Genomic DNA, 13,192 nt, shown 5'->3' with positions numbered 1-13,192 from the left:
ATTCGGATCCCCAATATATAAACAATTATAGGCCAATTTCACTTTTAAACACTGACTATAAAATATTTACTTTTATTATAGCAAGTAGACTAAAAAGAATGTTAAACATGCATATACATGAAGATCAAAATGGATTTCTCCTGACCAGACAAATTAGGAACAACTTAAAAATAGTACTAGATGTCTTAGAGTTTTATGAAGCCCACCCCGAAAAACAAATTGCACTTATGTTTTTAGATGCAGAGAAGGCCTTCGACAATTTAAATTGGCAATTTTTAATCCAAAAAATTTATAATATGAATTTAGGCACCAAATTTGAAAACATTATAACAACTATTTATGATACACAGCAGGCTAATATTATAATAAACGGGGAATATACCTGCCCAATAAAAATAGAAAAAGGAGTCAGACAGGGCTGCCCACTCTCACCCCTGCTCTTTATATTATTATTAGAAACATTATTAATGCGAATTAGACAGAACCCAGATATAAAAGGATTAAAGGTTAAGAAAGAAGAATATAAGTTGCAAGCGTTTGCGGACGATATGATTTTTTTCATTGAGGAACCAATAGAAAAAGGACAAAAATTGATGAATGAATTAGAACAATTTGGAGCAGTAGCAGGCCTCAAAATTAATAGGAAGAAAACTAAATTAATGACTAAAAATTTAACAGAAAAAAAAATAGAATTAGAAGAAGTCATGGGAATACAAGTGATAAAGAAAGCTAAATACTTAGGAATATGGTTGACAGCACATTGTAAGACACTTAAGGAAAATAATTATGATAAATTGATCCAACAGGTAAAGAAGGATTTAGAAACATGGGGTAAGCTGCAACTTTCATTATTAGGCAGGATCGCTGCCATTAAAATGAATATTCTTCCAAAATTTCTATATTTATTTCAGATGATCCCAATTAAAGTACACAATTTTTTTTTGAAGAACTTAATAAAATAACTGTTAAATTTATTTGGCAAGGGAAAAAACCTAGAATAAATTTAAAGGCAATGCAGGATATGAAGAGCAGGGGAGGGCTGGCACTTCCAAATTGGGAGTTGTATTATATTGCTGCCTCTTTAGTATGGTTGAAGGAATAGGTGAATTTAACTAACAAGAGAATATTATTTTTAGAAGGCCATGATTTGCAGAGGGGGTGTCATGCTTTTTTATGGGATGTAGGGAAAACTAGCCAGAAATATTTCCACAGACACCTAATCAGAGACTCATTATTAACTAATTGGAAGAAAATACGGAAAAAACATTATTTAAAAGAACCAATTTGGATTTCAACAATGGAGGCGATGATTCACCCAAATAATCTAGATATCACTAAAATGATTAAATATAAGGACCTATTGGATACACAAGGAAATTTGAAATCGTGGCAAGAACTTAAAGAGCAGGGACTAAAAATTGATCAGTGGGCATACCTTCAAATTCAAAGTAGACATAAACAGGACAAGAAAGATTTCGGAATCAACAATAAACTCCAGCAATTAGATAAAATTTTATTAGGATCAGGCAAAAAAAAATATAACAAAATTTTATAATTATTTATTAGAAGTAGAATTAGAAGAAGAAATTGTAAAAGGGAACATGATAGCCTGGAGTAGGAATGTAGGACATAGCATCACCCTAACAGAATGGGAAAAGGTCTGGGGTAGAAATAATAAGATTACAAAATGGGTAATATATAAAGAAAATGCCTATAAAATGTTTTATAGATGGCACCTTCCTCCTTCGAGATTAGCGAAGATGCACTCCAATATGAGTCCGAATTGCTGGAAATGCAAAAAAAAAAAAGAGGAAACTTTTTTCCATATGTGGTGGTCCTGTACAGAAGCTCAAAAATATTGGCAGAAAATTAGAAATTGGCTGGAAGGAATGACAAGAGAACAGATCGAATACAAACCAGAGTCCTTTTTGTTAGGGATCTTTGATAAACAAATATCAAAAAAAGCGAAATACACAATAATACACATTTTGACAGCAGCCAGATTAGCTTTTGCCCAATGTTGGAAGCAGCCTCATGTTCCATCAGAGGAGATGATCATTCAAAAAATTTCAAGTTGTGCAGAAATGGACAAATTAACTTTGGCATTAAAAAATAAAGACACCTCAATATACTAAAACAGCTGGAACTGCTGGTGCAAATGGATAGACCAAAGATAGACATTACACTATAAGGCAAAAGAGGATAGGATAAATCCATAGTAGTTATACACAGATATATGTAAGGATTAGGTGTGTGTATATGGCATAAATTAAGAATAAAAAAAAAGAGGTCTTACAAACTGTTGAAGATGAGAATGTTTTTAATTGTTTTCTATTTTTTCTTTCTATTTTCTTCTCCCTTTTTTCTCTTTTTCATTATGTTGTCGGTTTGTTTTAATTGTAAAATCAAATATATATATATATCGCAAAAGACAAGATGACATGATGCCATTCTACAATACCCATTTAATAATTGATGGAGCTTAATTTGCATCTTGTATCTGTATCAATAAAAATCATTCTCTGCATTATCTGATTAAAGCTGATTGTTTGAGAAGCCAATATAAGGATTCAGGCCACCCACAACTCAGTCTTGCGAAATAGAGGGATGCCCAGGAAAATAGCAGCTGGCGTTCTCTCACAACCCACTAACCAGATCCTGAGGCACTGCTTTATTTCCAAAGATGACTAAAGCAATGGTGAGAAAGAGGAAAGTACTGGAATAAAGCATAGCACGGAGGATTCCCGGAATTCATTGAGCCAAATGTTCTATCCAGAGTTTAGCTGTGTTGAAATGTAAAATACGGTTAGCGTGAGTGAAGCTTAAGTCTCACATGGGGATCAGATTTGAGATAAAAACTAGAAATATTAAACTGTAAATGAGCCTCAGAGGGAGTGCCCACTTACAAAGAGCAGAGAAAAAGTAAACTTTACTTACCCTGTATCATTAGGTTGTTCAATGAAAGTTGTGCAGACTTTCTTCTTGAAATATTTGGGGATCCATACCTGGAAATAAATCACAGTTTACTATCAGCATCTTCCAGAGGTTTAGGTAACCCACTGCACAGCAAACATCTGATTGAAGACCCAATACCTGATCTTTCTGGTCAGAAGTGGCCATGGAGCAGAGCAATCAGTCACAGCTCCCAGACTGATTGGAGCAGAAGTCCCAAACCACAGTGCCTACTGCCTAATTCTAAAGTGTGTAAGTGAGAGAACAAGCAGGAAGAACAGTTTCAAAATCCAGCCTCTTGGCAGCAGCACCGCACCCTATGCAGGAACTTGTTGAACTGGATACACACCACCCAGTGGGTAGAATGAAGTTCCCTAAGAGCTAGATTTTCAACAGTTATTTGCCTAGCAGTATTTGTATTGTTAGTGGGTCTGTGTGTTGGTCAGGGTGTGTGCACTGAGACATTTGACAATGAAATCTACTTTAGAGTTCACTCAATGTTATCCAGTTCACGCCTTCACTCTGTGATCATCAATTTTCATATTCCTAATAGGAGAAGGAAAGGAGCATTAGGTATCCTCACTGCCTTGAGTTATTTATAAAAATAATAAGGGTGGGATTTTTAAAAAGTCTAAAAAAATACATTGTTCAGCCTATTTCTGTACAGGCAACAGATGTGCTTGAAAGTCTGGAAGTGTTTTGCATTCAAAACAATCAAATCCTGTAATTAGCTTTAATTGGACACAAAGTGTTGAGCTATTAATGGGTGGAGAACTGAGGTGAGTTGCTTCGTTTTGGAAGTTTTCTCTCTTTCTACTATCATTTCTAATTCTTCTGAGGCATTTGCAGCATATCATATTGTTATTGCAAATGGAAAAGGATGACAGCAAAAGCTTTATAGCAAGGGTTGGGCTTTATTTATTTATTTAATCAATTACAATAATTATCAGGCAGTATTTCTCAACCTGGCAATTGTATGATGTGTGGATTTTCCCAGCCAGACTATTTCTCTTTCTTTCTTTCTTTCTTTCTTTCTTTCTTTCTTTCTTTCTTTCTTTCTTTCTTTCTTTTTCTTTCTTTCTCTCTCTCTCTCTCTCTCTCTTTATTTTTCTTTCGTTCCTTCTTTCCTTTCCCTTTTTCACATCTCTAATCCTAATTGGTCACTAAATTGACCCTTGATGGTTTGGGGGAGTTTTCTTCACTCTTGGCTGAACTCATGGACTTGTGGTAACTGTTCTACTTCTATCATTACAAGATGGGAATAAAAGGATAGGAGATAAACCATCTTTTTACCTACAAAACAGATATGCAGAGGATTGGTCAGTAAAGAAGAACTTCATCACAAATGTGAGTTATGAGGATATCTGATGAACCAATAAAAGTACTTTGTTATGGATGTTTTGTGGAGTTTATCTTTCTGCATCTGTACAGATACAAAATAGTAAAAAGATGGCTATTTGAAGTCCCGAAGCCCATCAGTATAAAGACAGTTAATTTGGATTTGTGATAAAGCAAAGTAATGTTGAAGCCAGGAGTGAATGTGGAATGCTAAGCTCTGTGCCTCAATTTGAATTGCAGGGAGGGGCAAGAATCCTCCCCTTCCCCTTTTATGCAAGAGACTTTTCAAATATCCTATGCACTGGTTTTCAAAGACAATCAAATTTGCCTCCTTCGATCCTTTTCTCTCTCTCTTCCTTTACTGAGGCAGGATTCCTTTGTCTTTGTATCAAGCCAGGAAGGGGCAAATTCCCTCTTCTTTTCTCTTCAGCAAAAAAAGTGCTGTGTCTCTAATTACAACTCCTAACTCAGAAAGAACCAATTTGTAAAAGAAAGGGAGGGGCCAAGTATCTCTCATCCATCCCTGTATTCATCCAATTATAAACCCTTTCCAAATGCAACGAGAATGTTTCAGAAATCTTGCTGGCATTTTTAGAAAGGAAAACTAACTTTGCCCTGCTTATTTCAGCTGAAAGGCGTTGCATTTTTCCAGCTCAGAGGCAATAAGAGAAGCCTCTCCAACTATTTTTACAACCGTTTTATTGGGGGTCATAATTCATTACTGACAGACCATCTTCAAAGCAAAGAAGGCTAATCCTAGCAACGTTTTAAAAAGGAATGATTTCTCTTTCTGCTCAAAACCTTAAAATTTCTTCATGTTCCCCTATCTTTATTAAACAATTTTAAAAAAACATATAACACTGCAAGCAAACCTTTGGAGTGTTGTATTCGATGAGACTCTACCTACCCTTATGGCAGAAGTCGCGGCCACCATAAATAGTCGACCTTTAGTTCCAGTCTCTTCAGACCCTGAGAATCTGACCATTCTCACTCCAGCTGCCTTGCTAACTCAGAAGACGTGTGATTGGCCCGCACCGTTAAGGAACTTTGATTCTAAGGACTTGTACAAACAACAATGGAGACAAGTTCAACAGCTTACCAACACCTTTTGGAACTGTTGGAAGCAAGAGTACCTGCTACCCTACAAGACTGCTGTAAATGGAAGACCAAAGAACAAAACCTTGAGGAGGGAGACCTTGTCTTGCTGAAAGACAAGGATGTGCATCGCAACACATGGTCTATGGCAGGGGTCCCCAACCACCGGGCCGCGGACTGGTACTGGTCCGTGGATCATTTGGCACCGGGCCGCAAAGAAAATAAAAATAAAATAAAAATGGCGGCTTTCTTCACCTTCGGTGAATGCTGCTGGGATCAGGGATCAAGGACACAAATGAAAGAAGGGGAGGGAGGAAGCAACCAAAGCCTGTCCTGCTCTCCGGCTTAGCGGCTTCGGTTTCCTCCCGCCTCGTTCCTCTCTCAGTCGCTCTCTCGCTCCTCCACCAGCCCAGGAAGAAACTGCTTCAAAGAAGCCGGCAGGGTGGCTTTTCCTGTCGGTGCAGCTCCTCCGAAGCGCCCATTCACCCCCACCCCGCCGCCCGTGGTTCAATCCAGTGCTCTGTTCTGCCTGCCTGCCTGCCTTCGTTTCTGGTTGTTTCGGAGCAGCTTTGGCTGAGAAATATTCGCCTCTTTTACTCAGCCGAAGCTGCTCCGAAACGAAGGCAGGCAGGCAGGCAGGCAGGCAGGCAGAATGGAGCACTGGATTGAACCATGGGCAGCGGGGTGGGGGTGAACGGGCACTTTGGAGGAGCTGCGCCAACAGGAAAAGCCACCCTGCCGGCTTCTTTGAAGCAGTTTCTTCCTGGGCTGGTGGAGGAGCGAGAGAGCGACTGAGAGAGGAATGAGGCAGACACCTGAGGGATGAGGCTGAGGGAGGCAGGGCTGAGAGGCGGGGCTTCTCAGCCATCCTGCAGGGACTTGTCCTGGGCTTCCCTGAACTTGGTGGTTTGCTGGCAGACATTTTATTACCCGACTAGGTAACAACATCAGATGTTATCTAGTCAGGTAATGAAGCGTCTGCAAGCAAACCACCAAACTCAGACTCCTCCCCCCCCCCTTGAAAAAGTGTCTCCCCCCGCCGGTCCTTGAAAAAGTGTTTCTGTGTGAAACTGGTCCCTGGTACAAAAAAGGTTGGGGACCACTGGTCTATGGGACGTGTCTCAAACCATGCCTTCTTTTACCAGGAAGCTCTACACCAGGCCGGTCACTGACCTTGTGCTACTGCGGAGAAGGGCTGAACTTGAAGATTGAACCTCAAGCTTTGCATGCTTTGCTTTGTTTGATGTTTTATTGATGTCTACTGTTTTTCTTAGTTATCTAGCTGTTTATCTTAGTTATATAGTTATCTGCTATTCAGTTAGTATTACTACTTATCTTAGTTTATGGGTATTTTTTTTCTCTTCCTTTAATAGTGGAATTTACAATTCTAGGTGGGGAGTGTGCTGTCCAGCCAGTGTATGGGAACTGGATAGTTAGGTAGCAATTGTGAGCTGTTCCCTTAAGGGAATGCATCATGGTAAATGGGTATCCTGGTTAAGGTATCCTGGGAAATGTATAGTCCATGTCACGTGACCACATCTGTAATCCTAATTGGTCACTAAATTGACCCTCGATGGGTTGGGGGAGTTTTCCTTACTCTTGGCTGAACTCATGGACTCATGGTAACTGTTCTACTGTTCTACTTCTATCGTTACAAGATGGGAGAAAAAGGATAGGAGATAAACCATCTTTTTACCTACAAGACAGATATGCAAAGGATTGGTAATTAAAGAAGAACTTCATCACAAATGTGAGTTATGAGGATACCTGATGAACCAATAAAAGTACTTTGTTATGGATGTTTTGTGGAGTTTATCTATCTGCATCTGTATAAGATACAGAATATCTTAAGCAAAGCAATTCCCGTCCAATTTATTCATCTTTGTATGATTCCAGGACTACAGATACATTTAAATATGAGGAAAAAGAAATCAATATTATCTAACTATATACTACTATAATTCCTGTAACCTTTAACTGGGTGGAATTGATGGGCTATAAGCCAAGACTTTTAGATCCAAGGTGCCTTAAATGGGCTAACTTACATGTGTCCATAATCAAAGACCCAAGAAACTGAAATGTGACAAATTTTATAAAATATGATAAATATTATCATAAAGCAGTTTATGATGCAAAATGTTATAAAACATTTCCCGACAGAAGATTAAATGGTAGCTCTTTATCATGGATTGACCCCATGTTTTTGTTATTTTAATGTTTTATATTTTAACTAGTGTTTTTAAATTATTTTATACATTGTTTAATTCTTGATTTATTTATTTTATTTATTTATATTGTCAAGCAATCATAAGATAACAGGTATAAGCATAAACATAGTTATGGATACATGAAATGGATACATATAAGAAAAATAAAAAAGAAACAATAGGGCAGGGAGGGTATATACAAGTTATAAATAAAATAAAATAAATAAATATCCTGTGCTCTCATTTCACTGTGCTCTACAGTTTTAACATGGGATATTTTCAAGGTAGATAAGGGAGCAATATCTGATTTTTCAGTGAATATTGGACACTAGAAGTTCTGTCATAAGTGAAAGTATTTAGAAATCTGGTAAAGAAATGTCTCTGAAACCATGACTCAACAAGCATGTCTAATCTACATACTAGTAAAACTCCGGTTCCTATAACCATTAACTGGGTGAAACAATGCACCATAGGGTAAATCTTTTGAACCAAAGTATTTCAAATGGACTAACAGAATGCACCTGAAATCTGAGACCCTTGATTCCTGTGGGATTAAAAATTGACAATTTTTTTAAAAAATGACAGCAATATTATTGGGAAAATTACAGCTGTCATTGATAGGAAGAATTGCCTCTATAAAAATGAATATGTTGCCCAAATTATTATTCCTTTTAAAAAGAAATCCCAATAAAATTAGGAAAAAAATTTTTTTTTTGAAGAATTAAACAAAACAATGACAAAGTTTATTTGGCAAGGGAAAAAGGCACGAATAAAATTGAAACTTCTGCAGGATCATAAAAGTAAGTGAGGTTTTGGACTCCCAGATTGGGAACTTTATTACCAGGCTGCAGTTTTAATATGGATTAAGGATTGGATAAATCTAAATAATAAACGAGTATTAATAATAGATCGGTTGGCAAGCGTTTATATGAAAGGGAAAAATACATTTCATTCATACTTCCAGAGGCACAAAGTTAGAGACACCTTATTATCTGTATGGGAGAGAATTAAGAGAAACCATTACATGAATATCCCAATTTAGTTATCCATCATAGAAGCAATGGTGTATCCCAGTGTCCTTGACGTAAATAAAATAGTGAGATATAAAGAATTATTGGATGAACAGGGAAAATTGAAAACTAATCAAGAACTGAAGTAACAAGGAATAAAAATAGATGGTGGCTTTATTTACAAATTCAAACAACATGTAAGAAAGATATAGAAGAATTTGGAATATATAAAGATCAGCATGAATTAGACAAAATATTACAGGGGTCAGATGAAAAAATGATTACCAAAATGTATAATTATCTCTTAAGATACCAAATGAAAGAAGTGGTAAAAGATACCATGATAATTTGGGTGAAAAAATTTGGTTATAATATCAATTTGAAAGATTGGGAAAAAATATGGGAAATAAATTATAAGCTAACTCTATCAGCAGCCTACAAAGAGAACCTATACAAAATGTTTTATCATTGGCATTTACCCCCAGCAAGATTGGCTAAGATGTTCCCTAATAGATCAGCAAATTGTTGGAAATATAATTATGAATAGGGAACTTATTTCTATATATGGTGGACATGCCCCCAAGCTAAAAATTATTGGTTTAAAATTAGGAGCTGGTTGGAGGAAATTACAAAACAGAAAATTGAATTGAGACCAGAGACATTCCTACTGGGTATTTTAAGAGATAAAATGTGTAAGAAATTCCAATATATTATATTTCATATAATAACAGCAGCACGAATAGCCTTTGCCCATAATTGGAAAAGTGACAGCATTCCCTCTGATATTATGATAATAAAAAAGGTTTTGGAATGTGCAGAAATGGATAGCCTTTCAGTGGAAATGAAGGAGAGAGAAGAGACACAGTACCATGAAATTTGGAATTTATGGAATAATTGGTTGCCAAGTAGACACAAAAGAGAGAGATGATTGAAAGGTTATGGTGAGATGCAATAATATGGTATGAATAAGATAATTATGCATAACTATGTGTAAATATGTAAATAATTATGTAAATATATGTAAATATTATATAAATCAAACATAAAATAATTGTAATAATATTTAGTAATAATCTACATACAGAAGAACATGTCAAAATGAGTGAATGCTACTACAAATGTGCTGCAATGAATGGAAATATGTTTTTAATTGTTTTTAATTGTAGAATTTGTTTAATAAAGATTTAAAATTTTTAAAAAATTATGACACCAATATTATAAAATAGTTTATGATATAATACAACATATAATACAATATATTCTGTTATGTATATGTAAATAACGTAGTTGGGTTGACAATATATAAACTACAAATATATATATTTGTAACTTTAAGGAAAAATACTGTAATGTATTATGGTGTGTTCTGGTTGGTTAATTATGCTACAAGTTGCCATAAGAGGGAGCTATAGATCATGGTTTAATTCTCTTTTTCTTTTTCACTGATGATCTCTTGATACTTATACTGACTGACTATGGACTGATACTGACTAACTCTGTTTATTTTGATATTCTGTTGATATTGAAGATTATCTGTTGTATTATGGTTTGATATTTGTCTGCTGTAGAAGACATGAAACCGGTAAGAAGACTTTATCACTGGATATTTCTGGACTGTTAAAACGTGCATTACATGGACTGTTTATTGGACTGTGCTATTTCTTCAAGTAAACATTAACACAACTTGTTTAATTCTGCGTGGCTGTATATTTATTCATAACTGTTCTCATAAACCATTTCCATGTGCATATCCTTTTTATACAAGGATTACTCTGCAGATATCCTAACATATTCTATGCTAATCTTTGGCTGTAGTATACACATCAACACATATGCTATTTTTCAAGGCAGATATATCCCTGAATATATACCTGTCTTTCTAGGGAAGGCTATGCCTTACAATCTGTGTCATTGTTGAAGGTAATAAAGAATCTGATAAGGAAATATCTCCAAAAGGGTGACCTAAGGGGTCACAGATGGATTGTCTAGTTTGCACATATAATCATCACCCTTTATTTGTCAAGAGAAAAATCAATATAATTCTCAAACAGAATTGTATCATGGCCCTCAACTCTGGGGGCTGTTAGCTGAGGCCCATGCATTTGGCTTGGAAATCTTTATGGATTAAACATATCAGATGACCCAATATCTTTATTTCTCTTATAATCTCTATGTAAAATACATTATTATATGCCAGGCCTATGTGTATTCTGTGATATCAATTCATTTGTTATGCCAGAGGCTTTTTAATAGCCCATTTGCAGTCCCCTGAGAGCCTTTTCCTCTCCCCACTCCCAATCAAGATCTAGCTAATTTTTAAGTGATAATGTCTTACATATATTGAACCAAGGGTGGCTGGAAGGCAGAGGTTAGGGCTGAGTATATGCTGCTCAGCATCATATGACTCAGAGGAAGGAGGGGGACTTAATTTGGAAAAATTGTCAATATTCCAAGCAGCTATTCAACAGGGATGGTGGGGAAGATTTTTCAGCCCCCCCCCCTCTTTTTTTTATTGTCCAAAGACAATACTGTACCGTGATTAAAGCAGGCAGAGAGAATTAGGTTCTAGCGTGCCTTTGGCCATGGACATTCATTTGGTGACTTTAGCTAGATGTTTGTCTCTCCTCTCTCTGTCTCTGTCTCTGTTTCTGTTTCTCTCTCCCCCTCCCTCCCCCGCTCTCATTTCCTTCCTCTTCTCTCGATCCCTCCCTTTCACTCTCTCCTCAAATTATTCAGCTGGGCTGTTGTTATGGAGGAAAATAAGAGGAAAATAAATGTTTTAGTTCCTGGGTGAAAGATAGGATGTAATTCAAATCGAAATAGTTGGGCAGCTGTATGTATTTGTGCCATCCAAACAATAGGTTGGTTGTCCTACTGTTGTTTAAAAAAATAAACAGAGGCATAATAGATATTTGATGTATTGTGTAGTTTTGTCCTTGGACTGCTGCAGCCAGCCTAAGAAATATAATACTGAGTCTATACATTCAACAGAATGTAATGAGAATTTTGTATGGTGGAATCATATTTTTAAACATTCTTCAATATTAAAAGTTTAAGAGAAGTGGTGGAACTATATTTTAATAAAATATTCTTTATATGCTATTTTTCTACCTATAGGGAGCTTTATTTCCCTGGAGAAATTCAGTTAAAATGATTAATTGCAATTCCATTGTGGTGTTTTAAACTTTAGCACTGCACACAACATTGATATTCTTGTATGAATTTGGGTGTATGGCTGGGGGATTCAGCGCGGAAGAGATGCCATTGACTGGACAATAAAATATCACAGATAAAAGGAATGGGCCATATGTCAATTTCATTTTCTCTAAATTTGTTATTTTTCTGAACTACAGGATATTGTAGCAGTTGTAAATCTCCTTCAGTTATGAAGCACCTAAATCTCAATCACATGACTGCAGAAGGCTCTTGCAATGATAATAAATGCAAGGACTGATCTTAAAGTTATTTTTTCAGCCCGGTCGTAACTTCAAATGATCACTAAGTCATTAAGCAAGCGTTATCTGCTTAATATGTACATGAATTTATAATTAAGAAATGATCCATATGTGCACTGTAAGAATCCAATGATCACTAGATGGCAGCAAAAAGTTATAGGAGGTTCCAATTCTAGGCCCCCTAGTAATAGCATTTAAGTGTGCCACCAGTTGCTAAACCTATTTTGAGGGAGCTACAAAGTTATGATGTGGAAAAAGCATGGGTAAAGCCAGAATATTACAGATTTCTTTTTTTCTTAAGGTTTGTACTTGCTGATTTTGTTTTATTTTTTCTTTTAAAATTTATGTTCCTTGAGATAAAGTTACAATATTTATAAGTTTCCAACCTCAGAATATAATGTAATAGAGCTGCTGATTTTTTTTTACTATTACCATTTTACCATTTTTTTTAACAATTTGCCAAAGGTGGGAGAAAGCTTTGAGGATTGGGAAAAAAAAATATACAGGCTGCTTGATGCTTCTAAAATAACACCTGCCACTCTAATTTGAGTAATTCTTCTCTTAAAACTGTTTTAAATCAGCCTGATAAATCACCTCCATATTTTCCTTTTCCTCACCAAACTTTATGGATTAATATTTTTGAAATATGGCGGCACTGAAAGTTATGTTATGTTGCTGTATGGCCTAGCACAGGGCTATTCTGGTTATCAGAGAATGTATTTCTCTTGTGAAGCTTCCCAAGGGGAATTATTACTGGATAATCATATGCTCTATTCCTGAAATATTATGATCAGGAAGGGCTAGAGCAGTGTTTCTCCCATGAGCTGTTCAGAGCATCCAGAAGTGGGAGGTGCTTCAGTCTCTTCTGGAAAGGCTGGGCTTAAAACTCCGGGACGCTCCTCCTCCTCCATGGGACACCTCCTCAGCGTCCCCCAGTTTTAGCTCAGCCTTCGTGGTAAGAGGTTGTGCATTCCCTGACTGGAACGGTTTCTGAATCAGGTTTGCTCTTGGGTTATTCAGGTTTTTTAAAAAAAATCTTCCCCATTTAATTTGACCTTTTCAGGCTTGTCCCTCTATTAGGTTACCTTGATTACTTAAAAAAAAAAAAACAGTTTCTTTGTAAATAGCGGAGCCT

At 36.3% G+C, this 13,192-nt stretch overlaps 1 protein-coding gene across 3 annotated transcripts in view; it reads right to left on the bottom strand.

Moving 5' to 3' along the window:
* The window catches only part of TRPM4 (transient receptor potential cation channel subfamily M member 4), a 58,359-nt gene that overhangs the window by 38,005 nt on the left and 7,162 nt on the right, over nucleotides 1-13,192 (bottom strand). For 2 of the 3 annotated variants that reach the window (XR_015740227.1, XM_026710645.2), the window contains exons 1-2: nucleotides 3,094-3,209; nucleotides 2,938-3,005 (exon numbers count right to left, since the gene is read on the bottom strand). Coding sequence is in view for 1 of the 3 variants with exons in the window: in XM_026710645.2 (XP_026566430.1) it covers nucleotides 2,938-3,005; nucleotides 3,094-3,120 (95 nt within the window). In the remaining 2 variants the exon portion in view is untranslated. Of the gene's footprint in view, nucleotides 1-2,937; nucleotides 3,006-3,093; nucleotides 3,210-13,192 lie in introns of those variants that run through there. The other variant, XM_087917052.1, reaches the window with a different exon arrangement.

The sequence above is a fragment of the Pseudonaja textilis genome, chromosome Z, assembly GCF_049901715.1.
Source record: "Pseudonaja textilis isolate UNSWEBS1 chromosome Z, rPseTex1.2, whole genome shotgun sequence".
Classification (NCBI taxonomy): domain Eukaryota; kingdom Metazoa; phylum Chordata; class Lepidosauria; order Squamata; family Elapidae; genus Pseudonaja; species Pseudonaja textilis.
The sequence above is the reverse complement of the archived record's forward strand: the minus strand, read 5'-3'. Positions and strand labels throughout refer to the sequence as shown.